The 23,585-nt window shown below is 41.5% G+C and overlaps 1 protein-coding gene across 4 annotated transcripts in view; it reads right to left on the bottom strand.

Moving 5' to 3' along the window:
• Dennd1b (DENN domain containing 1B) overlaps positions 1-17,049 on the bottom strand; it is a 218,205-nt gene extending 201,156 nt beyond the window's left edge. The window contains exons 1-2 of one of the 4 annotated variants that reach the window (XM_076547525.1): positions 16,805-17,049; positions 14,388-14,452 (exon numbers count right to left, since the gene is read on the bottom strand). In XM_076547525.1, the coding sequence (XP_076403640.1) occupies positions 14,388-14,452; positions 16,805-16,821 (82 nt within the window). In that variant the 5' untranslated portion in view covers positions 16,822-17,049. Of the gene's footprint in view, positions 1-14,387; positions 14,453-15,171; positions 15,192-16,804 lie in introns of those variants that run through there. The other 3 variants (XM_076547526.1, XM_076547527.1, XM_076547528.1) reach the window with 3 other exon arrangements.
• Positions 17,050-23,585: the final 6,536 nt, after the last annotated feature.

Here is a 23,585-nt window from a genome sequence, read left to right as displayed (position 1 = left end):
ATCTATGTTCTTCTACGTGGCTTAGCTACCTCTTTTTAGTACGGCACATCAGACTTGCTCTAAGTCTTCTGGCGAAATCTGCAGGCCTAGATTCCTCCTCCTTGTCCTCTCTTTCCCTAGAAATCCCACCTACCCTCTCCTGTCCATTCAGCTCTTTATTAAACCAATCAGAAGACGTCTTTGGCAAAGACACATCTTTATAGTGTAAACAAATATTCCAAACACGTGTAGATGAGAAGCTGTGTTCCCAAAAAAAGATAAACACAGCTTACCAAATGACTCAACACATACAGGAATCACTGCACTATGCTGCCTATTACCTAAAGAAAGATAAGGAATCTCGACCATAAAACTTTCAGACCGTAGTTAAGATAAAACTGTAGCTTGTAGTAGGCATGTGTACTTGGAATCCCAGTACAATGGATATGGAGATGTGGATCCCTTGGACTCCAGTGGCCAGCCAGTTCTGTGACAGCCTAATCTGTGGGCTCCAGTGAGAGAGCCTGTGTCAGGATGACTCCCGTGAAGTAACACCCAATATGGACCTCAAGCCTCTACATGCACTGGCACATATGAACACACACACACACACACACACACACAGAGTAGACTATATGTTTGAGTGGAGAGAAATGTGGTTATCTGGTTCCAATCATGGAGCTTCTAGATTTAGATTTTATTCTGGATCACTGTCTCTTAACCATAAGAACTCCCAGACTCTGGTTAGGATAAAACCATAGCCAGTAGTGGATCCTGGCAGGTCCTGGGCTAGACAAGTCTGCCACACACGTGGTCTGCATATTCTCAATGGCCAGCTCCACTACAAGCTGTTAGGCTCCACAACAGCACTACAGATGTCTAGGAAAACCAGAAAACTCATGACCAATGGCATCGGATGAGTTCTCTTACTAAAGAATGATTAACCTGAACAAAGCAGCTACATGACTGAGAAACAGAACGTTTCGTGGATCGTGATGAACAAATTTAATATAGTCACCTACCACTTTGTAGATTTTCATGTCAAAGCCAGAGGCTTTTTAATATTAGAATATGCTCCCTTTAGACTGACAGTTTTATTAATGGGAAAAAGTGGTATGAGTGGCCAGATTCACAGTATGAGTCATTATTACAGAATTTTATTCATTATCTTATATTTTTAAAAATCATTAAAAAATAAATGACTATGAAATTCTTATTTATTTCACTGAATCTGTAGAGGTGACTGTTATAAAAAGAATATACTAAGCCTTAGCCTGAAATAATAAGATATAAATAAATGTAATGTACCCTTATAATTCTTAATTTTTATTGTCATTGTTAAATCCGGCATTTAAGCCTTCACTGGTATACTGTGATATTAGATCATTATATATTAAATATATACATATAATACAGAAGAGGAGTTATAAAAGAAATGTATCTGTTTAAATTATAATGAAAATTCCAGCTTAAAACGTGTGTGTGTGTGTGTGTGTGTGTGTCTACTCCTACAATTCCTCACAGCTTTCTGAGAAAATAGAGAAGGGACTTTAACGGCTCTAATTTTAAAGATTCGTTTTAAAACCTAAGGCTCGAAAGCTTATTAAGCCAGAACTCCAGCCCAAATTCTTCCAACTCCATTATCACTGCAGAGTTCTGACATCTGAAATTAGGATAAAACACAGTGTTTAAAAAAAAAAAAGTAGATTCTCACCAAAAAGGACATGAAGGAAATAGTCTAGTGTGTGTCACTAATGGGTTAGAGGGCTGAGAACATATTGAGCCTTCAACCCTGGCCCCAGGCCAGGCCAGTGACCTCTTGCCATTGCCGAAGGTCTATTTTCCCAGATGTGGCAAAACTACTATTATTTTCTATGGCATCTATAAATAAAATTAAGAAACACTACAGTCGTGACATAGGAATGTACAGTCTTAAGTAAATTAAATTTCTTTTTGCAAATATAAGCTCCATGGCTTGTATTAAATTATCCGCAGAAGAGATGTTTATCAATGATTTACCAGAATCTTACTTCAAAGATAATGAATGCCTAGACCCCAATTAAATTTCATACCTAATCAAGAAAGTTATAAACAAATCCAGATAAGTAAAAGTGATGTCATGAGTGGATAAGCTTGAATTTACAGTCTTTCTCATTACAAACCACAGTCCATATTGAACATTCCAAATTTAAAATTCTGAAATCAGAAATCCTGAAAACTTTGGCACCGTGAGCACCAACATGACATTACAAATGGAAAATTCCACATGTGATCTCCTCACGCCTCTAATCCCAGCACTTGGGGACCAAGAGAACAGCCATAAATTTGAGGCTAGGGTGACTGAAATAGTGAGTTCTATGTCAATTCAGGTTACAGTGTGAGACACTGTCTCAAAGGAGCAAAAGGTATAAACAATAAGTTTTGTGTGTATGTGTGCGTGCATGTATACACATTATACACATATATATGTTTACCTTCAATCATTTATTTATGTACATATACATATATAATTTATTGTAAATTAACTTCTGCTATAAATAAATTGAATCTCACTTTAGATTTTGGCCCCATTCCCAGATACTACATATGTGTGTATGAATATATAAACACACAAGATATTGTATGTGGCTCACTATATATAAATCTAAAATGAGACTCAATTGTTTTTTATATATAGTTGAAGTTTACAGACATACACATAAAAATATTCCAAAATTTGAAAAACTCCAAAACACAAAATAGTCCTTCCCAAGCATTTCAGATAAGGAATATCAACCTCTTGTTAGTATTTATTTTCACAGAACTCAGCGGATTACCTCAGACCTCTCAACTGAAGCCCTCTGAGAACGCTGAACTTGCATAATGTCTTGAATCTCAACTTAGCACCATTCCTAACAACTTCCTAGCTGCTCAAGGTTAACTGTCAGGAGTTTGAAAACTTACAGGTATACGGAGCTCCCGTTGTGCTGCTAGGGTTTACACCTGTGAAGTTTTTTGGTGGGGGGCGGGGGGTACGGCCTAACAGAAGCATAGCAGTGGCCAAACACAGACCTGCACACTCAAGGCCTAAGGTGTCCAATGCTAGAGGAGGAAAGGAGGGGGAGGGGGAGGGGAAGCAGAGAAGGGTAGGGCAGGGGAGGGCAAAGCCACACTGTAACTTCCAAGTTACACTTGTTCCATTCAAAACACACAGTTTAAGTGGCGTGATCAAATATGAACATGCCAACTTCTCTCCTCGGCCAAATTCCCCTCGGCACAAGAAATGAACTTCTTAGAACAGGTTGGAATCTTCACCAGCCTGCTCCTGGAGCTTCCACAACACTAAACAGGGGACGTGGAAAAAGTCAGTCAGACTTCCATTAGGTCGCCCCTTCTTCCAAGTTGGCAGTTTCCACTCAAGTGATTATACTCTGGCACACAGATAACCACCACAGAGCTTGAAAGCAAAGTTTCTCTTACTATAATGTTTAACGGTACAATTTACAAGACTCTTCTCTGCCACTGTGTAGTTGAGTTTCATAAAAACTGAAGACACGCCTCGCGAAGGTCTTACAGACACAAAAGGGAAAGGAGTACAAGGTGAAGGACTTGGCCAATGCCATGCACCGAGTCAGTGCAGTCAGAATCAAGGGCACGGTGCTGCAGTGGGTTCGGGAGAGCCGCACCTGCCTCGCAGACCACACTCAGCCAATGATACACTTGATGCAGAATATTATGGATTCAATTATGTCTTCAACTATTAGACTAAAGTCAGACAAACATTTACAGATTCAAATCCTGTGTCCAAACAAGTAGTGGATTTTAACATTACTATTTTTAGAGTAAGCATTCAATGTCACTACCAATACTATAATTGCCATTAAACATTTGGAAGTTATAATTTTTTTCCTAACAATTCCCAGCCTACATTTCTTCTGTAACACATCTGGATCTGTTCACAGGAAATACACAATCTTGATGACAGCGGTGTCCCTTGTTAAGATGAATATACTGCAGGTATTCATCATGAAGCCACGTGTCAGCAACACAATAAGGTCCCAAAAATACCGTGTGTGTGTGTGTGTGTGTGTGTGTTAACATAGTTTACTAAGCCAAGTAAATTAAGTTCATTAGTTGCTTTACAACTATTATATATTATTTGATTTATAGAAAAAATTAAATTATTCAATGCTGTGGGATGGTCTGTATGTCAAATTGCTCTGATTGGTCAATAAATAAAACACTGATTGGCCAGTGGCTAGGCAGGAAGTATAGGCGGAACTAACAGAGAGGAGAAAAGAAAGAATAGGAAGGCAGAAGGAGTCACTGCCAGCTGCCACCATGACAAGCAGCATGTGAAGATGCCGGTAAGCCACGAGCCATGTGGCAAGGTATAGATTTATGGAAATGGATTAATTTAAGCTATAAGAACAGTTAGCAAGAAGCCTGCCACGGCTATACAGTTTGTAACCAATATAAGTCTCTGTGTTTACTTGGTCGGGTCTGAGCAGCTGTGGGACTGGTGGGTGATAGAGATTTGTCCTGACTGTGGGCAAGGCAGGAAAACTCTAGCTACAATTCAAGATCTTTTTAAAAAATTTCCCAAATAATTACACAATTTATTCTTCTAACATGGGACCTGAAATATTTGATTCTTAACAAAAACTATTTCTAATTCTTCTAAACCATTTTACACATATTATCTCAGGAGCAACAATACACAGACCCTGAAGATGTATGATGTTCCTGAGCAATAAAGCCATGCCTAAGGGGCTGGACAGATTGCTCAACTTTTAAGAGCACTTGAGGCTATTACTAGGACTGGAGTTCAGGTCCTAGCACTCATATCAAGTGCTGCCTCAAGTACCTGCATCCTGTGCACGTGCCCATACACAGGCACACACACATATACACATAGCTAAAAATAATAAATCTTTACAACCACACATATACCTGAACTGGTGAAGCCTAAATCCAACTAATGTTAGGGGCACAGATTAGTTAATTTTAAACTCATAAATAATAGTCAACTATGTTTTATAGCTGTTCAGGTAACAAAGTCTTAAGCCCACCTAATCGTAATTACTTTAAATTTGAAGATCAAGTACACCCTTATATTAGTGCATTTCTTCTACTAACCCCAGAAATATCTACTTCTGAGATGACTAATTTCTGGAAGCTTCCACATCTAACAGAACACCACGGGATGAAGTGCGCTGGTAGCTATGTGCTCTTTTACAGGTTCAAGTGATAACTAAGAAGGAACTGAAAGAGGAAGGCCCTGTCTGATCTTTATCATCTCTGCCTACCAAGTCAGCCTGTGGTTTATCAACAGTTCTACTTTTAAAATGGCTTCAACGGAGCACCCATTTGATGTGATGATAAAAATCTGCAAGCTTTCCGTCTTTTTACATTGACATTTTCTAAAAGATTTCAAAATCTCCACCAGGCTTGAGTCGTACAGGACAATCTTTTTCTAATTTCACTTTAATAACAGGAGATAATTTAACAAGTAATTCTGGACAGCATTCACGACACCTACCCCCAAGTCTCAAGTGAGACAGGTTCTTGACTCAAAAGCTAAAAACCCAGTGGACAAGACTCAGGACATTGGTGAGCTAGTGTGAAACAGACCCCGAAAGAATATTCAGATTCCTGTTTGTATTGCTTTTCACTTCTGTGGCTTCCTTCTCCAAAGCTATGTGTTCTTAAAGAAGCAAGTTTAGTGATCACCACTATTAAATCCTCAACACCAGCAGGGCCTCCATTCCTTTACCAGCCCAGAGGCAGGGGATGTGGTTCAGCACAGGGCTCAACCCCAGCACTGTTACAAAAATACACTAATACAATAATCATAAGTTTAAGAGACAGCTCGCCCGGTGCTTTCCTCAGTGTTAAAGTCACTGCACACACTGAGCCAGCCTGTAAGAACCAGTAGCTTCTGACCAAGGCAGAATACACTACTTCAGCAGAGGCCATTCCTTTTCCCTTTAGATGCAAATGTTAATACCAAAAGCAATCTATCTCCTCAGAATCATTCACAAGAGTTTAAATATGAAGAAAAGCTCAAAGTATTTTTAGGAAAAGCTAATCACCTGACATCCCACTGATGGCTGGGAAATGTCTAATGACCACACCCTCCATCACCTCACAGCTCCACTCTCCTCAGACTCACACACAGTGGAGTCAAGGCTCTTTCACATTAGTGCTACATATCAGAGCCCCGACTGCATACTACAATTTGGAAGTGACACACCCCATTCAACAATGCCATCTGCTTTTTATCCGAGCCTGACTCATAACTGGGGCTTGGAACTGCGGCTTCTTATTCATTGAAATGAATGAGAAGACTAACCCCTTGTGTGGCGTTTAGGCACATCTTCCTACAACCTTGCTAATCATAATATAATATAACTCTGGGACAGTGGGATGGTTCAACAAGTAAAGGTGTTTGCAGGTTGTGCTCTGACTGCCACACACATGCCACAGTGCATGCATGCATGTGCACACACACACTCTCAACGATAAGTGTCATTTTACAATTAAATAATAATAATAATAATATGATCTGACGAAGCCTAGAATTTATTAAGGATTTTCAGAAATGTATGGCTTTATAAACATCACTGCCGAATATCTCACTAGTGTTAAAGAACTAGTTTAAGAGAAGCCTGACAATTAAGAGCTTAGGCTCCATATCACAGGAACAGGTCCAAATCCAGTCCCACCTCTGGAAGCTCTGCAGGTCCAAATCCAGTCCCACCTCTGGAAGCTGTGCATGTTGGGGTTTAAACTTTCTCAGCCTCCATTTCTTTATCTTTCTGAAAGAATACAGTCTCTACCTCCTACAATTATAGTAAAAACAATATGGATATACAGACACTTGTCATATTTCCTGACATATTACGAATGCCAAATATTGTTTTTATCACTATTTCTATAAAACATCTAGCTTAAAGTCTACTCAGGTAAATGAAAACATAATCAAGGGTCTTTAACTATGATATTACAGCTTTATTTTATTAACTGGGAATGTTATATATGTAACAAAATTTAATGAATTTACTGCACAAATATTCCTAATATCGTAATATATTTACATACTTATTAAAGCCATTAACTCAAAACTTACAGAGTAATAGCAGAGCTAGAATAAAGACAGTAAGGCAAAACTAGAATGCTCCCTTATGGCAAACCACATCTATTTTTATTTTATTTTATTTCATTGTTTGGCTGTGTTGAGATCAACCCAGGGCATCGCACATCCTAGTCAACTACACACCACTTAGCTGTATCTCCAGCTCCAAACTGCATCTTTTTAATTAACCTGAGTTTACAAGGCTTTCTTTAAAATTAAAATGGTCCCTTGAGGGCTGTCTATCAATTGTTCACACCTCACTGTGAATTTAATCATAAAAGACCTTTCAATAACACCTACCCACTTGGTGTGTTATTTGAAGAATAGGGGAGACGAGAGGTAATTTTAGAACCAAGTGCTTAGGACTGACACTGTCCTGGGCAGCAGGTAGCTGCCCCACCACCCACCCCACAGGGAGAGAGTGGCTCAGAACGGGTCAGGCAGCGAAGCAACTTCCTCTCTAGGAAGCTTCACGTTCTCCTATTCACTCTACTGTCCTGAGCACTAATGTCACCCAGAGCCTCACACATGCTAGTCAAACACTTATGGCTGAGCAATATTACCTCCCAGGGCTCGATTCAGGGCCACTGTGGACAAGTTTCTCCACTAGGCCAATGACTGTCCCATCACACAAAGAGGTAATACGCATTCTTCTATAGACAAAATCAACTTGCTACCTGAAATAAATCAACTTAACCATGAATTTTTGTACAATTAAGACTCTACCCTTGCCTGAAACATCACTCAGCCTTCCAACACAGGAACACCCGGTGTCTTAACTTCTCAAAACTATCTGGAATCATTCCTAAACTAAGTAAACAACAGTCAACGAACAAGACTGTCTGAGCATTCATAACATTCCTTTAGCCTAAAGCCAAGAACTACAGCTGTGAAAAGTTTTGGAATATTAAACACTAAAACTCATTTGAATGGGGGAAGGAGTCTATTAGAATTGACGATCTCATTGTTACCTAAAACAGCCAGGCCACTTGCTTGAAGTAGCCCCCACAAACGGCAATATAGCCAATAATATCTAAGAACATAGTTAAAATTATATTCCATCATAGGTAAAGTATTGCCTCTGATTCACAAATTAAACACACGTATTTGTAAAACAGACAGGAAACACCATGAAAACGAAGAAAAATCTCCCAATTACAGACTATCGTCATAAGTATTCTAAGGACACACCACCTTGAAAATCTAGGAAAGACATTCCAGGGACTGAATGAACACACCAAAAGCCTGAACAAACTTGCTGACTGTGCCAGCTTAGAATGGTCACAGCAGCCACAGAGGACAGTGAATACAAGTGCAGTAGGGGCCCTGGGACCCCATTACAGTGGGAACCACCCAAGTTCAAAGACAAGGAGTCACCTCAGACTGCAGTAGCAGCAACAACCATGAAAAAAACTAAAGCAGCTAATAAGACCAGGTCATGGAGTATGAAATGCAAATGAACACTACCCAAGTAACAAGGAAAACATGCACAACAGTGATGCTTAATCTGAACTTCAACGGGCAGCAAGGCTGGGAAGAACCCATAATGCCTCACACAAATATAAAAGAACACCCTTAACTATTTGCTACTGGGGAAAAATGACATATTTCAAGAATATGACTCTACAGAATCACATTAAATTTTCTGTAGGATACACTGCCATGCCCACTATGTAAATGTTCCTGCTACTGTCACGCCAATTTGTATTTAAAATCACGTCTACAAGAAACCCTCTGAATTAACTGTAGCAGCATCTGTGTGTCCAGTGGCCACCACAGGTCCAATCTATATACCTTTCCATTCTGAATTCACTAAGATGTGAGATTCTGTGGTGAGCTCTCTCTTAAGGAAAATAACTAATGTGGTTCGTGAAGAATTTACTAGAAGCATAGCAAATAATCAAGCTACCTTTGTAACTATACATGACTATATTAAACTCCTTATGAACACAGAAAGTGCCAAAATGCTGTATTCAGCAAACTACATCATCATACTATCGAGAAAAAATAATCAAATGCAGGTTGATAAATGTCTTCTTATACAGGGTATGGAGGGGACTATAAATTATTTGACTTCAGGTTCTGGTTTAAGAAAATGAATGCTTTCAACTGTTAACATGAGTTGAGATTTAAAACATAGATAATTTTTTAAAAAATAGATAATTCAATACCAACTTGGATACTCACATCAAAGGAAAAAAAAACTATAACAAAAGGACTTGATCCTAAGAGAAATAATCAGATAATGATATGGGAATAGAGTAAACAAGGTTTGCCAAAGGTGTGCTTGAACTGCTAATAACTAGAAGTGTTAGGTCAGAGTCATTTAATATGGAGACATAAGCCTTGGAAATGAAGAGGAGGAACAGAGTTATACAAGGGAAAGCTTAGTGCTGTTTTCAGAGGAATTACAACGAATTTATTAATTTCAGAAAACACACTGTATTCTTGTTTAAAATGACCTGCCACACATATCATTAATCCTCTATGCCCTTGTGTTATAAAACAGGTAAACGATGAGTTTACATGTGGCACTATGCAACAGGAGACAAAACAGAGGTGATTAACCTCAGACGACGGGGATACTACTTTAAACAAATTTCTTAATTTCTCTGGGCTTTTGGTCCCTTCATGAGAGCAGCATTTCGTAAGATTTTTGTGAGACTTAAGAACCTAGTACATTTTTTAAACCCCCAGACTTGTGCTTGGCTCCAAGTAAATACTACATAAATATCAGCTGCTGCTGCTGCTGCTGCTACTTCTTACAATCAGTTAGTAACAGGGAAAAACAAAGAAAACAGAGAGAGCAGAGTCCCAAAGCCACCGCCCAAAAAAGAAACCCTTAGAGAAGGCATCTTTTACTAAGGAAGTTAGTTTTCATTTCCTTGAAGTGTCCAATCTCTTTGGAGAAAGTGGTGCAAGCAGAGTACTGTGAGTTTTGTTATTAGAACTGAGACAAGGCCATCTCTGCCGTCTGCACCTCCCAGCCTCTGGGAGTGTGGGCGAGCAGAAGGGTGGCGAAGGCAATGAGCTGGAGAGCCACCAAGAACAACATGAACATCTAAATTGTGGCACTGTGCTCTGGAAAACTGGAATACAAGCTCCTGGAAGATTGTCTTGCCAGGAAAATCTCCTTTAAAACAGAGGCCATAGCCAACATGAAGACATCACCAGAAACAATTCTATTAACAAATGGGACAAAAGAGACAAACATCACTAGTCTCTCTCACAGCAAGCTTCATATCTGTAGGGGACTCCAAACAAAACTAACTTATTTTTCACTATTCTAAAATGTGTTATGGGGGGCTAGAGAGATGGCTCACACTGGCTGCTCTTCTAGAGGACCTGGGTTCAATTCCCAGCACCCACATGGCAGCACACAATTGTCTATAACTCCAGTTCCAGGGGATCTGACACCTTCACACCAATACACATAAAATAAGTAAGTTAAATACATTTTTTAAATATGTGTTATGTTCAGAAATATTAATGAAATGCCTTGAAACAAGTCAAGACATCAAAAGACTAGATGAAAATCTGCTATGTCAAGCTCTAGTTCACCAACTAATTCATATCCAAATGAACTAAAACAGTTAATAACTTATTTCTGGGGACTGGCAAGATGGGTCAGTAACTAAAAGCTCTTGCTGCTCTTTCAGGATTCAAGTTCAGTTTCCAGCAGGCAGATCAGGTGGCTGATAGTCACTATTCCAGCTCCAGGGGGAAAATCAGCCTCTTCTAGCCTTTGTAGGCACCCAAATACACACACATACACTCACACGATGAGAAATCAATTTTTAATCTTATTTCTGACAATACATATGATACTTATGAAAGATTTTAAGTTCTCTATGAAAAGAGTGAGAATCATGTCAAATATTTTAACATGAAGATTAAAGACACATTTTCTATATGACAAAATAAGCCATCAAAAGAATAAAGTGATGCTCTGAACAACCCTTTACAAAGATACTTCAACTAATCTGCTAATATCTGCTCTTTGCCAATTATTATTAGGCCAATCACAATACCCTCCATCTCGACAGGGTCAATGATGTCCTCCTAAGCAATGGTCATACCCACAGCAACTCTAGGTACTGAGGCTCAAGAAGACATTTTCTGAGAAAATTTCTGGCTCTAAAGAAAGTCATGAAAAGCCAAAGGCTTCTCCTCCTTCACCTGCAGTCATATTCAAGAAGGCAGGCTTCCAAGGTCTAGCGATAGCCATCTTGAAACCACAAGATATCTAAGCCTTTGAATGACAGAATCTGTAATTTCATAATAAGAGCTGATGACTCACCCAACGGCATTCCTCTTACACGGACTATCAAGTGTCCTTTCAGTCTTAGGGCCAGTTTTACATTTGTAAAAGCATCCTAATTTATAGGGCTTACTCTCCAAGTCCATCACAGTGATAGAACATACCCCATAGACAAGCCAAAATAAAACGCAAGAGTCCATCGCAGTGATAAAACATACCCCAGATAAGCCAAAATCCAACCCAGAGTCTATCACAGTGACAGAACATACCCCATAGACAAGCCAAAATCCAACCCAGAGTCTATCACAGTGACAGAACATACCCCATAGACAAGCCAAAATCCAACCCAGAGTCTATCACAGTGACAGAACATACCCCATAGACAAGCCAAAATCCAACCCAGTCTTGTTAAAACAAACAAATTGACAGTTACAAAGAAATACTCTAATACTTTTCAAAGAACTTCCACATATTTTCCTTTTAATATTTAGCACTGAAAGAGGTAATTAATAAGATATTATAGAAACATCAAGCAATGTGGCATAAAATTTTACTTTTAGAGCTCAGTTATAGGAACTAAGATTTCTTAAGGCACAAAAGTTTATACCTTCTTGGAACTTAAATTATTCATCATGTTTAAATGATTTAAAGCATTACTGAAGGAAGAAAACGTAATGTTTTTGATGTGGTTGAATTCAAGCCAGATGGAGTGGCACACCCCAATCCCAGCACTTGAGAAGCTCAAGTATGAAGACCACAAGTCTGAGGCTGAGCTGCAGTAGTGAGGGAAAAAAAAAAACATTAAATCTTTAGAGTTTGGTGCCAGGCAGTAAGCTAAAGCTGACACTTGAGCTCAGTGATTCAGACTTTCATAGACTGAACACGTGGTACTAAGTTCAATCCCCAACACTGTCCAAACTGGGGAGGAGGGGGGGGGGCACAAAAGAAAACCTTGATGTGTTGACAATTCTCTGAGCCAGGGAGATGGTTCAGTGGGCAAAGTGCATGCATGCCTCACAAATGTTAAGACCTAAGTTCGGATCCCGAGGACCCGAGTTCAGTGAAGCAGTACACGTATGTAATCCCAGCACCAAGGGGAGACAGGAGGGAGACAGGGAAGTCCCCCAGAACTCCAGGTCCAGCTAGCCTGGTTTACACAGTAGCTGTGAACAACAGAGAAACCCCGTCTCAAACAAGGTAGAGGTAATGGCCAACACTTGAAATTCTCATCTGACCTCCACATAGACACCATGGCATGTGTGTACCGGCACTCACACACAGGAACACACACACACACACTAATATGCACATGCATCACATACACAAAGAATGGACTGACCAGCTTGAAGAGGAGCCAAATTTGTTTATCTTGTCCACTTATGATATTTCCAACTTTGCCAGACTGTCTAAAGTGCTAAAACTCAAGTGAAGATATCTCTGGAGAGCAGTCTGATTTTACAGCCGCAGCAAGGTGAGGTGGCAATAAAAGAAGCGAGTAACAGCTGGTCACCGGACTAACCAGTCACAGAAAGCAGAGGGGCGACAGGAGGAAGCAAGGACCAAACCACGGAGCCCTTACATGAAGGCCACAGATTAACACGTGCACAGACCAGTTGTTCCATGAAGTGCTTTTATAAGATGGCTTTGCAGCCTGAGGAACACTTGTTCAAAAGGAAAAAGCTCCCGTGCTTCCCGAAAGCATGCATCCTGTTGTAGAACACATCAGATGAGCGCCACTTCAGGCACCTTAGGTTAACAGCGTGGTGGCTCTTTTAAGGTTAACGCATACCATAAATACACTATCGACTGAAGTGGAGTCTGAAACACTAATGTTCGTGTGTGTGTGTGTGTGTGTGTGTGTGTGTGTGTGTGTGTGTGTGTGTGTGTGTGTGTTCAGCATAACATGCCCAAGCTGCACAGAGGATATGGCCATCCCTGGGGAGTACACAAATGAACGAACTCTACCACTCAGAGGACGATGACGATGATGATTTCTCTAATGGGAAGAGAGAACTTAGAACCTTAGGATTTCTTCTTGCTAACTGGCAAACTTGATCAGAGCTGTACTTCCAGCAGACCAGAAACGAAGCACACAGAAGATCTGGAGCCAAGAACGTGTGTGATTTCCTACCTAAAATTAGCCATGCCTATTTTACCACAGCTGGGCTGGGCTCCTCTATTTTAAGGTGTGCAGCGCCAAATGACTTAAGAGTATGTAATTGCTGACTAATCTTAGGACTAAGAGTGTCAGAGACTTCCCAACCCAGGCTTCAGGATGGCCAACTGGTCTCCACAAAACCCCAGTTAATGGCCTTGCCATCTAGGGGCGATGTATACTGCTAATGAGCCGTACATTAAAAACATGCATGAAGATATAGCATGCATAAAATAAACAAAAAGAGATGTTCCTTCGCCTTTGACTGATACTCCGCTCCCAAATACACACATAATACAGAAAGGCGATAAAAAAAAAAATGGACAAAAGTCACAATACGTTAAAGAGTAAGTGTTTGTTTTTCTGGAAAATTGTATAGAACCCACAACCAAAACCTTCCAAGTTATGTCACACATGTTTACTTCCCCAAGTTCTGTGCAACTGGAATAAATCCAACAGAAGGAGCTACTCAGCCTACACAGTATTCCAGAAACATCAGAAGGGACTGGGAAAGGCCCCGTTAGTACTAGCAAGAGAATTTACAGTATTTTTTTTTTTTTTTTAAGGAGCTGACTTTTCCAACACAGATGAAAGAAAATGAAAAGGCATGCCTTCTTACTATGAACAAGGGCAGTTTTGTCAACGGGGAGCAAAACTGAGCTGTAAGTTGAAATCCAAGCTGCACAGATAACAACCCTGATTCCTACAAGCTCAGAGCAAAGACCTCGCAACTATTTTATTACTAGCAATTTGAGAACCTGGAACAGACACCTGGTACTATCAGGTTCCTGACAGAATCATGCTCCAGCAGAACACAGTATTAACGCTTGTTTTGACACACTCGATTACATTTGGAAGTAAAAGAACACACATACCTTCATTTTCAGAGGCATGACACTTCACTTTCAATACCAAATCAAAAGTTCTTTCTGGATTTTCCCTAAAATAAAGAGAATCTTGTTATATTTACTTTGCACAGCAAACAAGCATTACCTATAAAACTTCTATACAATCATGTCTCTGTACACGTGGGCTTTTGTGGTACTAAGGCTCGAACCCAGAGTCTGTTCACTCTAAGGAAGAGCTCCATCCTCTGTAATTTACTGAATTCTAAATCTAGTCCTTTTCCTGCCTCAGTGGATTCGATGAGGCTCCATGACTGTGTAGCAGAAATATAAATGATAATGTTTTATCAGTTTGATAAGGGTTGAAGTTCAGACTTTGGAGCTCTGAATCTGAGGGCAAAGTATTTCATTCACCTCTGAGATTGCTTCCTCTCCTATAATGTACCGTCTACTTCACAGAGTAACTGTAAGGATTAGATATCAAATGAATAATGTGGAAGTTCGTTAGAGAGTAGTAGTTTTCATCTTATTGACTCAAAACTGGAAAGCCAGTGCATCTCTAAGTGTCTTCTCACACTGCCACAATGCTAACAGAGGCTCTCGGGCTTTCTCCAAAGAACCTGCCCTGAGTATAAAGGATGAAATCCTGATTCCACCTGCCATGTTCTAGAGACTATCACAGAAAAAAGCACCATGGATAGGATGTTTTGCACATGCTTTTCCTGAAATGTTATTTACTTAAGTATGTTCAAAGTAAGAAGCTGTTCACACACTCCAAGCTAACAAATCTTAACAAAAATTATTTTCTTTATACCATTTTCTTTAAGGAATTTGGACATTTTCCTCCTCGTTAAATCTTCCACCAAGAATAAAAAGTTTGTTTCAGGCCGGGCGTTGGTGGCGCACGCCTTTAATCCCAGCACTCGGGAGGCAGAGCCAGGCGGATCTCTGTGAGTTCGAGGCCAGCCTGGGCTACCAAGTGAGCTCCAGGAAAGGCGCAAAGCTACACAGAGAAACCCTGTCTTGAAAAAACCAAAAAAAAAAAAAAAAAAAAAAAAAAGTTTGTTTCACTTCTTTTAGAAGTTACTTTGTTGTTTTTTTCATCCTAATTTCTTACACATTTAACCTATTTATTAAATTTCAAAAAGTGGACTGAAATCTACTGGGATACCTAAAGCAAACAAAAATTTGCTATTGTAATTTCTCTTTCCATGAGACGGTGTAAGGATAAGTCTGGGGATGTAGCTCACCAGTACACAGTATCTGCCTAGAGTGCCTGAAGCCTTGGGTTTGGTCATGATGGGGTGGGGGTGGGGGGGTAGTTGTTAAAGGTAAAAACATCACAATGCAAAAAAGTGATGACATATATTTCAATTACTTCTGCTACGACTAGTGCCTTTGTATATTGGCTTTTTTAACATACTTTCTTAAGATACCAATGCTACTCCTCACTTCTAAATAAACATTGATTTTAAATATATACATATGACACCCATTTAGAACCAGAGGGAAAGACAAGCCATATAAATTAACTTACACTTAAGTTAAATAAACACTTCCTCATTCCACCCACTATTAATTTGTTTCATGGGCATAAAAATGGGCTCTGGTGAACTTTTTTTTTTTTAATCCCCTCATCATACAATTAATTGTCCAAAGAGTATGCTTTTTTTTTTTTAACTCACCCTGCCTGCCCTCCATGGTGTCAAACACTCAAGGAAATACTCTAAAATTGCATAAGTCTTCTATTTCCATAAGCTGTTTAAAATCAGTCTTAGGAAGAAACACTGAATACTGACTCAGTTATACTTCTCTACAATCCAAGGGGCCTTTCTCGATGGCATAACAAATACATCCAGACTGAGGGAGAACGGAAGGGGAGGGAGGGAGGGAGGGGGCGGTAGAAGACGGGATTTCTTCCCAAAGTTAAGTTTCAGAAGAAAACCAGCCATCACCCATCTCCAAGACACCTCGAAGCCCAGCCACCACCGTTATTCAAATGGCTTTCTACCTACTCCCCAGAAGGAAAATGGCCAATGATGAAGAGCCACCTTGGGGCATCTACCACTCTGCAAGCAGCGCACACTGAGCGGCTGTACAAAAACAGGCGCCGCTTTCATTTTATATAAAGGGAAAGCATCAGAAAGCATCCCGGGCCACCCTGGGGACACCACCCACCAGGGAGCACCGGGCGACCCTGACGCCGTGGGGGGGAGCGGTTTCATAACAACCGCTCGCCCAGCCGCCCGCCGGCTCGCCGGCTCCTCCGCCCGCCCGCCCGCCCGCCCGCCCGCCAGCCAGCCCCGGCGCTCGGCCGACCGGGCCCGGGGAAGCAGGGTCGCGGGGCGGGCAGGCTTTGCGGCCTAGCGCCGACCGCCGCGCAGCCAGCCGTCCCGGGCCAGGCCGCACCCCGGAGCCGGGGACGCCGGGCCCCCGGCGGCGCTCACCTGGTCCTGCGGTCCATGGTCACATGTCGCTGCGGGGCCGCCGTCGCCCCGCGCCCTCCCGCCCGCCCGCCCGCTCGCACGCCGCCTGGGACGCGCTGCTCAGAGCGGCGGCCGGCCCACGGCGCCCTCCGCGGCCTCGCGGGGACAGCACCGCGGTGGCGACGCCGCCCCCGCCCCCGCCCCCGCCTCCCGGTTCCCGCGACCCGGCCGGCGGCGGCGGCGGCGGCGGCTCGGCCACCTTCGGCGAACCAGGAAGTCGGCGGGAGGGGGAAGGGGCGCACGGGGACGCGCCCTGCGGCGGCACCTGGCCGCGCGGCCCGCGGGCGGGACCGGCCGGCTCTCCCGCTGTCCCCGGGCACCGGCTCCCGCGGCCGCCGCCGCCGCCGTCCTGGAAAAGCACTTCTCCGGGCCCCGGGTTCCCACATCCCGACTTCCATTCATTGCCAAGGCAGAGCTCCGGTGGATGCTCCCGCGTCTGCCTCGCTCCAGCTGTGGCCGGGGTAGGGCTCTCTGGAAAAGCCAGAGCCGCCCCCTCCGGATTCAGGAATGTTCAGACTTAGGCACCTGCTAAACCGCCCTGCCCAATCGCTCAAGGAGAGGCTCCAGTTGCCTGCACAGATGGGAAACACATTCAACACATTCCGGGCCCCAGTCCCTGACGCAGAGCCAAAGACTTAACTTTTGAACACTACAGGGGCAGCCCCCCCAGAGTGTCGTTCTAGGAAGCTAAGAGGGCACCACAGAGGATGGAGGAGGTGGGACCTGATTTCCAGAACTCCAGAGCATGTGTCCTGTTAAGCGGTGGATGAACATTGGCTTGGAATGCTCCACACCTGAGCTGTAGGTGCCTTAATCACCCCCTCACTTAGACCCCTTAGACTGGGGTCTAAGATAAGCAGTGAGCAGCGGGAAAGCTGGAATCAAAGCAAGCCCCTCTGTGGCTGATTCTTTTTGGTTTTCCGAGACAGGGTTTCTCTGTGTAGCTTTGCGCCTTTCCTGGAACTCACTCTGTAGCCCAGGCTGGCCTCGAACTCACAGAGATCCGTCTGGCTCTGCCTCCTGAGTGCTGGGATTAAAGGCGTGCGCCACCACTGCCAGGCATGTTGCTGATTCTTTACTGTGGCTTCTTATTGCCCCTTCTTCTGCTGTCTCAAATTTGGGATCTGTTAAGAGGACATTTAGAAAAATGTATGGTGGACATTCAAAACATTGTCCAGAGCTAGAGACTCCCTAGGGACCGGGAAAGGCCTTCTCCCAGTTAGCACTCACCCTTGACAAGGCTAGAGTGGCTGTCATGGGTGGGGGTTGCTTCAGACTGTATCCACATAGAAGGTACAGGAATGAGGAAACGGAGTGTGGTATGAATGTGGTATATGAGTCATGAGACATAAAAGTCCGACCAGGAGCCTTGGAAAAGAAAGAAAAGATTTGATCTTAAACTTGCCTGTCAAAAGTGGTGTTGCCATCGGCATAGCAAGACATGCTCCACAGCCACAAACTTCATTATTTAAAATTGAGATCCCAATGTCATGGGCAAACAAAACAGAAAGGCACTGTCTTTGTGCATACTGTGCTGTCACGACTTGACTTGGTGTGGGATGTCCAACTTCAGTTTCTCGCTTCCTACATTTGTAAAATGGGAATTAGCGCTTGTATATCACGAGGCGTGCGTTGTTCAAGTTGAAAAGTGCTATGCCCCTTGTGAGACATTTGGAGAAATCATTCAAAGAGTTTCAATTTCACAGTTAGGCTAACTACACCATGTAATTTTGATTGTCCCATATCAAGTTTTCTCCTGCCTAACAAGTTAGCATACTCCCAAAGACCTGAAACAAATTCTGAAAACTAAAAACCGCTTTTCCCCAAGTGTTACTGAAATGTGTGAGTTTCTCCTTTCATTATAATTAATTCTTCTCCAAAAAACCCTGCATCAAGTACCTGCGTCATGAATTCTCAGTCTGGGGTGAGAAAACAGTAACAAATGTTTTCACCATCCACTGTTGGGATTATGTAAAGTGATAGTCATACCATAAGATTGTTACTTATTCAAACTGCACTGTGTATGAAAACAAAATTCCACACATATATACACCATGCCAATCCTTTTTGAATCACATTTGAGGCCCACTGCAATGAAGAGTTTGATATTACTGAGTTTAATAAACACAGAGGGATATGATTTATGTGCATACTTTGTCAAAAATTACTGGAGCAGGAAGTTAAGATAAAGCTATCGTAGTATGTTTACTAAAACCAGTGGTATAAATTTGGTGACGCTTGCTTCATATAACACTTACAGTATTACTAATAGAAGTTTATAGAAGGCAAACCTTCAAACTGGTTTCTACATTTTCCCAAGACCATATTTCAACAATAATATTTCCTACTATGACAATAAGATAATAATCCAAGAACAAGTTATATAATAGTATTGTCAAGGAGCACATACAGGACCAGGCTGTAGGTCAGTGGTAGAGCACTTGCCTATCATCTACAAGGTCCTGGTTTGATCCCCAGCACAGGAAAGAAAGAAGAGAACTACATTCATGGATGTGGTATTCTAAGAATATGATCTTGATAATTAGTGTGTTGATATCTACTAAGTTTGTTTCTGCTTGACACAATTCAATAACGGGAGAGGTAAATTAAGATACCCTAATATGTCAATAGCAATGTCCATTTCTGCTCCCCCGCCCCCAGCTGAGGACCGAACCCAGGGCCTTCACTTGCTAGGCAAGCTCTCTACCACTGAGCTAAATCCCCAACCCCAGCACTGTCCATTTCAACTTACAGTTCTGTTTTTTTTTTTTTTTTTTTTTTTTTTTTGCTTTCTATACCTTGTGGCCATGTTATAATAGACATTCCAGTTTATAAGTACTGAGTCTACCCAGTAAAGTGAACCATTTCTCATGTTATGACTCTTTTGCATTCAATGTTTGTTTGTTTGTTTGTTTGTTTGTTCTAAATAGCGGTTTCCTGGCATTATTCTACCTCTTTTCTCCCGTTTACACAGCAACTTTCTAAACCATTATTTGGGGTTTATCTCACAACTTTTCTTCAAAAACTGCTTGTGCCCACTTCCCTCCAGCTACCCCCAAATGGCCTCTGGCTGATAGTTACTACCTACTGGTGACATGAAAGAACCCAAGGCTAGGCCATCTAGTGAGCCAGCTGCTCTGTTTCCCAAAGTACCTATAACCACGGAGGTCAGCACTTACGTGTTCTATCCATGTTGATTTAAGCCTTGGAAGAAAAACTTATTAGTATGCTAGAGTACGCTAGAGTACTCCCTGCCAATCCCTTCCCTCTGGAAAGAAAGACGCTGCTATGGATTCTCAAAGGTATTTAGAAAATAATTCACTTATAGTGTGGTCCAATCATCTTGGCTCTTAGAATAAGTTTCTATTGTCCTTGCTATGAACTCTATTTCTGCCACTAAATGTACTTTCCACTGATTTCTCCTTTTCTCTGCCCCTTCTCTTTCAGCTTCTTTAGAATCAATGACATTTTTTATGTTTTTGTTTCTGGCCTCCTACTCTGACTTACAACTGGGAAGTAATGGACTCCCTGTTCATTAACTAGACACATATTGACTGTGGGCCGCCTCTGTTTATATCAAAGTTTGAGGTTTTAAATAACTAACTTAGGATCCAGTTTTTAGAAGTATCCTGCTTGTCAACTGTATTTGGTATTTGGCACATTTCCAATCAGCCATTCCCTAGAATCTAACTCTCCATGGCTTTCTATTATTATTCTTAGGATAAATTTTTAATAGCATTTCAATATTCATTTATTGTGAAAAAACTTCTTCCAACAAAATACCCAACAAGTCAAATTTCTTTTTAAAAATAACTTTAAAAATGTTATTTCTTGACCAGAAATGATGACCAGTGCCTTTAATCTTAACATTAGGGAGACAAGGACAGGTGGATCTCTATGAGCTTGAGGCCAGATGACGCAGTGAGAACTTGTTTCAATTTTTTTTTTTTTTTTTTTTTTTAGTTTCCAACTTGAGTTTTAATGTTAACTGAGACAGTGTTGACAAGGGAAAACATTCTTCTAGTGTTTCCATCATACTCTACTTCCATCATACTCTAGTGAGCAGCTGGCTCACTAGATGGCCCAGCCTTGGGTTCTTTTGTGTCACCAGTAGGTAGTAACCATCAGCCAGAGGCCATTTGGGGGTAGCTGGAGGGAAGTGGGCACAAGCAGTTTTTGAAGAAAAGTTGTGAGATAAACCCCAAACAATGGTTTAGAACGTTGCTGTGTAAACGGGAGTATATACTCTATAGTATCATACATTTGAATGATACTCTGTAGTATCATACATTTGAATCTAAAGGCAAAGTCTCCTTTAATAGAAAGAGAAGCCAGAGGGGAGAATGCAGGAGCAATATCTTTGCCAAAGTCATGCTTTCCGTGTTTATTCAAAAGTTAAGTTCAAAGGTACCTCCCAATTTATAGACAAAAATGCCACAGACAAATTTTGATATCTTTATTACCAAACCTGAACATAAGCAAATAATTATAAAAGTTAAATGGTAAGTTATATTTATTTAGCTGTTAAACTTTTAATAAAAATGTTCTCAAAAGCCATGTAACACAACATCTTCTTTGCCCTTCTCCAAGAAATTTGTCCCAAGTTGTAAAATAAATTATCTTACCTCTGACCAGCTTCTGCTAGCTCACACTTATCTTCATTCCTCAGCCTGACAGACATTGGCAAATTTAAAGCAGTCCTTGGGGTCAAGAGCAGAAGGAAAAACAGTAGGACCAGGAGACTGTAATCAGAGGACTTGGGTTTCTTCTGGGACTCTGAGAAGTCCTGCTCGAACTTCAACAAGCTGTACAATGTTTGTGTAACCCTGTGCACTGCATGGGCAGCAAGCTCCTGACCCCACCCACGAGCTACTCCACACAAATAAAACATCATCATTGTGTGACAGCCCTGCTCACACCCACTGAATGCTATAATGGAATGAGTAATCACATCCAAAGAACAATGTCATTAAAATTTACTGGAAGGACTCAGAAGAGACTATCTAATATGATACTGATGATCCAGCAAAGTCAGCAACCCCTATAAACAACCCTAATCTTGATGTAAAAGAAAAGTTCCTGCTTGCCAAGTTCTTCTTTCCTAAAATATAATCATTAGACAAACATGACATGCATATTTACACATGAGTGACTCGGGGCATGAGGAGATGCAGCATGCCAGCCAACAGAACTCAGTCAAACAAACATCAGGGCAAAAAAGCAATTCTACAGCACAAGGTTCCTTGAAGACTAGAGAGATTCACAATCCTAGTGTATTTGACAGGTACCTCCCTCATTTCCTCTTACTACAAATCAGACACAATAAAAGTAGACAAAACCAGGGGTTCTCTTGGGTGCCAACAGTATGGGCATCACCTTATCTCCCTACTGTTGTCTGTCATCACAGACCCATGACATAGACAGCATCTAGCAAGGCAAGAAAATTGCTTGTAACCTGTGGGAAGGCAGGAAAAAATGGTACAAGATCTGAATTCCATGCAGAAGCATTTGTTTTCTTTGCAAAAAGGCACTGTCTCATACACCTTTCTTCATTCTCTGTTCACAACGGAGTAGTTTCTTGCCGTCTTCTTGAGATGACCAATGGGGACAGCTGGGCTTGGCTAGAATGGAAGAAGGCTTTAGGACCTGTGTGTGATTCAGCCTGGCCATCCCTGGTGACAATAGTGTTCTTGCATCAATGAGGACAAGCAGGGCTTGCTTTCGGCCTGCTATATAGATGCTTCCTGAGGCTTCCCTTCCCTTCCCTCTCGGACAGAGTTATGGATCAGGAACAATCAACACAGCATGTGCTGGGCACAGTAATTACACTGTGTCTTCAATGTGGTTACTCAAGAAAGCTACTGAATAAGCACTGCTAATTCCTATTCTGTGGTGACATAAATAAAGCCATCGATTGCTACATGATCCTTTCATTACCTATGATTTCTAATACAAATATGTTGTACTTCTTCTTTGAATAAGCAGGTATTAATTCTTAAGTAATATATGCATGGATTTCTGTGGTGAACCCTAGTATTAGGATTAGAAATAAAGCTTTAACACTAGTGGTCTTCTACTGAGTTACTCCCTCTGACAAACCAACTGGTAAAACCACTTCCAATCTGTGGAAACAAAAAAGGCAGGCTTTTTGTCATGATAGTTGAGTCACTGTGTCATTTCATGCACAAAGACGTCACGCACACACCAGAAGGACAAGCTTTACCACATTTGCCTTTATGGTTGCCAAGTGCTTGGCGATCATTCTATTAGCTGAGTCCCTCCATAGTCCTGTGGGGTATAACAGGTTGTGAGTAAAGCAGGAACCATAAAGATGAAGCAGGAAGCGCTCATTCTACGAGGACTTTTCATTTCTAAGAACGCCTGCATGGAAGAGTGTACTTTTCCATCTACTAGAGACACCCGGAAGTAGAAATTAGTCCACCTTACCACTTTTGAAACACTGTTTCCTTCATAAAGAACCTGTGTACATTCCTTCTCTCTGACTGGCACTTTTGTCTTTCAAAATAAACATAAGTAAGCTTCAAGTGAGTCTCTAGCATTTGTAAGCGGATGACATACGATATTTTTTAAATGGAGGCTACGAACAACACTTAACTGCGTATGTAGTCAACCCTTGTTTTTTTTTTTTTTTTTTTTGCAGCTCTCCGTCCAAGTAGTGGGATTTTCAAAGCATTTATATAAGAAAGTAAAAGAGAGATAAATCTGCTGCTGTTACTATTCC

This window comes from Peromyscus maniculatus, chromosome 11, assembly GCF_049852395.1.
Source record: "Peromyscus maniculatus bairdii isolate BWxNUB_F1_BW_parent chromosome 11, HU_Pman_BW_mat_3.1, whole genome shotgun sequence".
NCBI lineage: Eukaryota > Metazoa > Chordata > Mammalia > Rodentia > Cricetidae > Peromyscus > Peromyscus maniculatus.
This window is presented reverse-complemented; position numbering and strand designations above follow the sequence as displayed.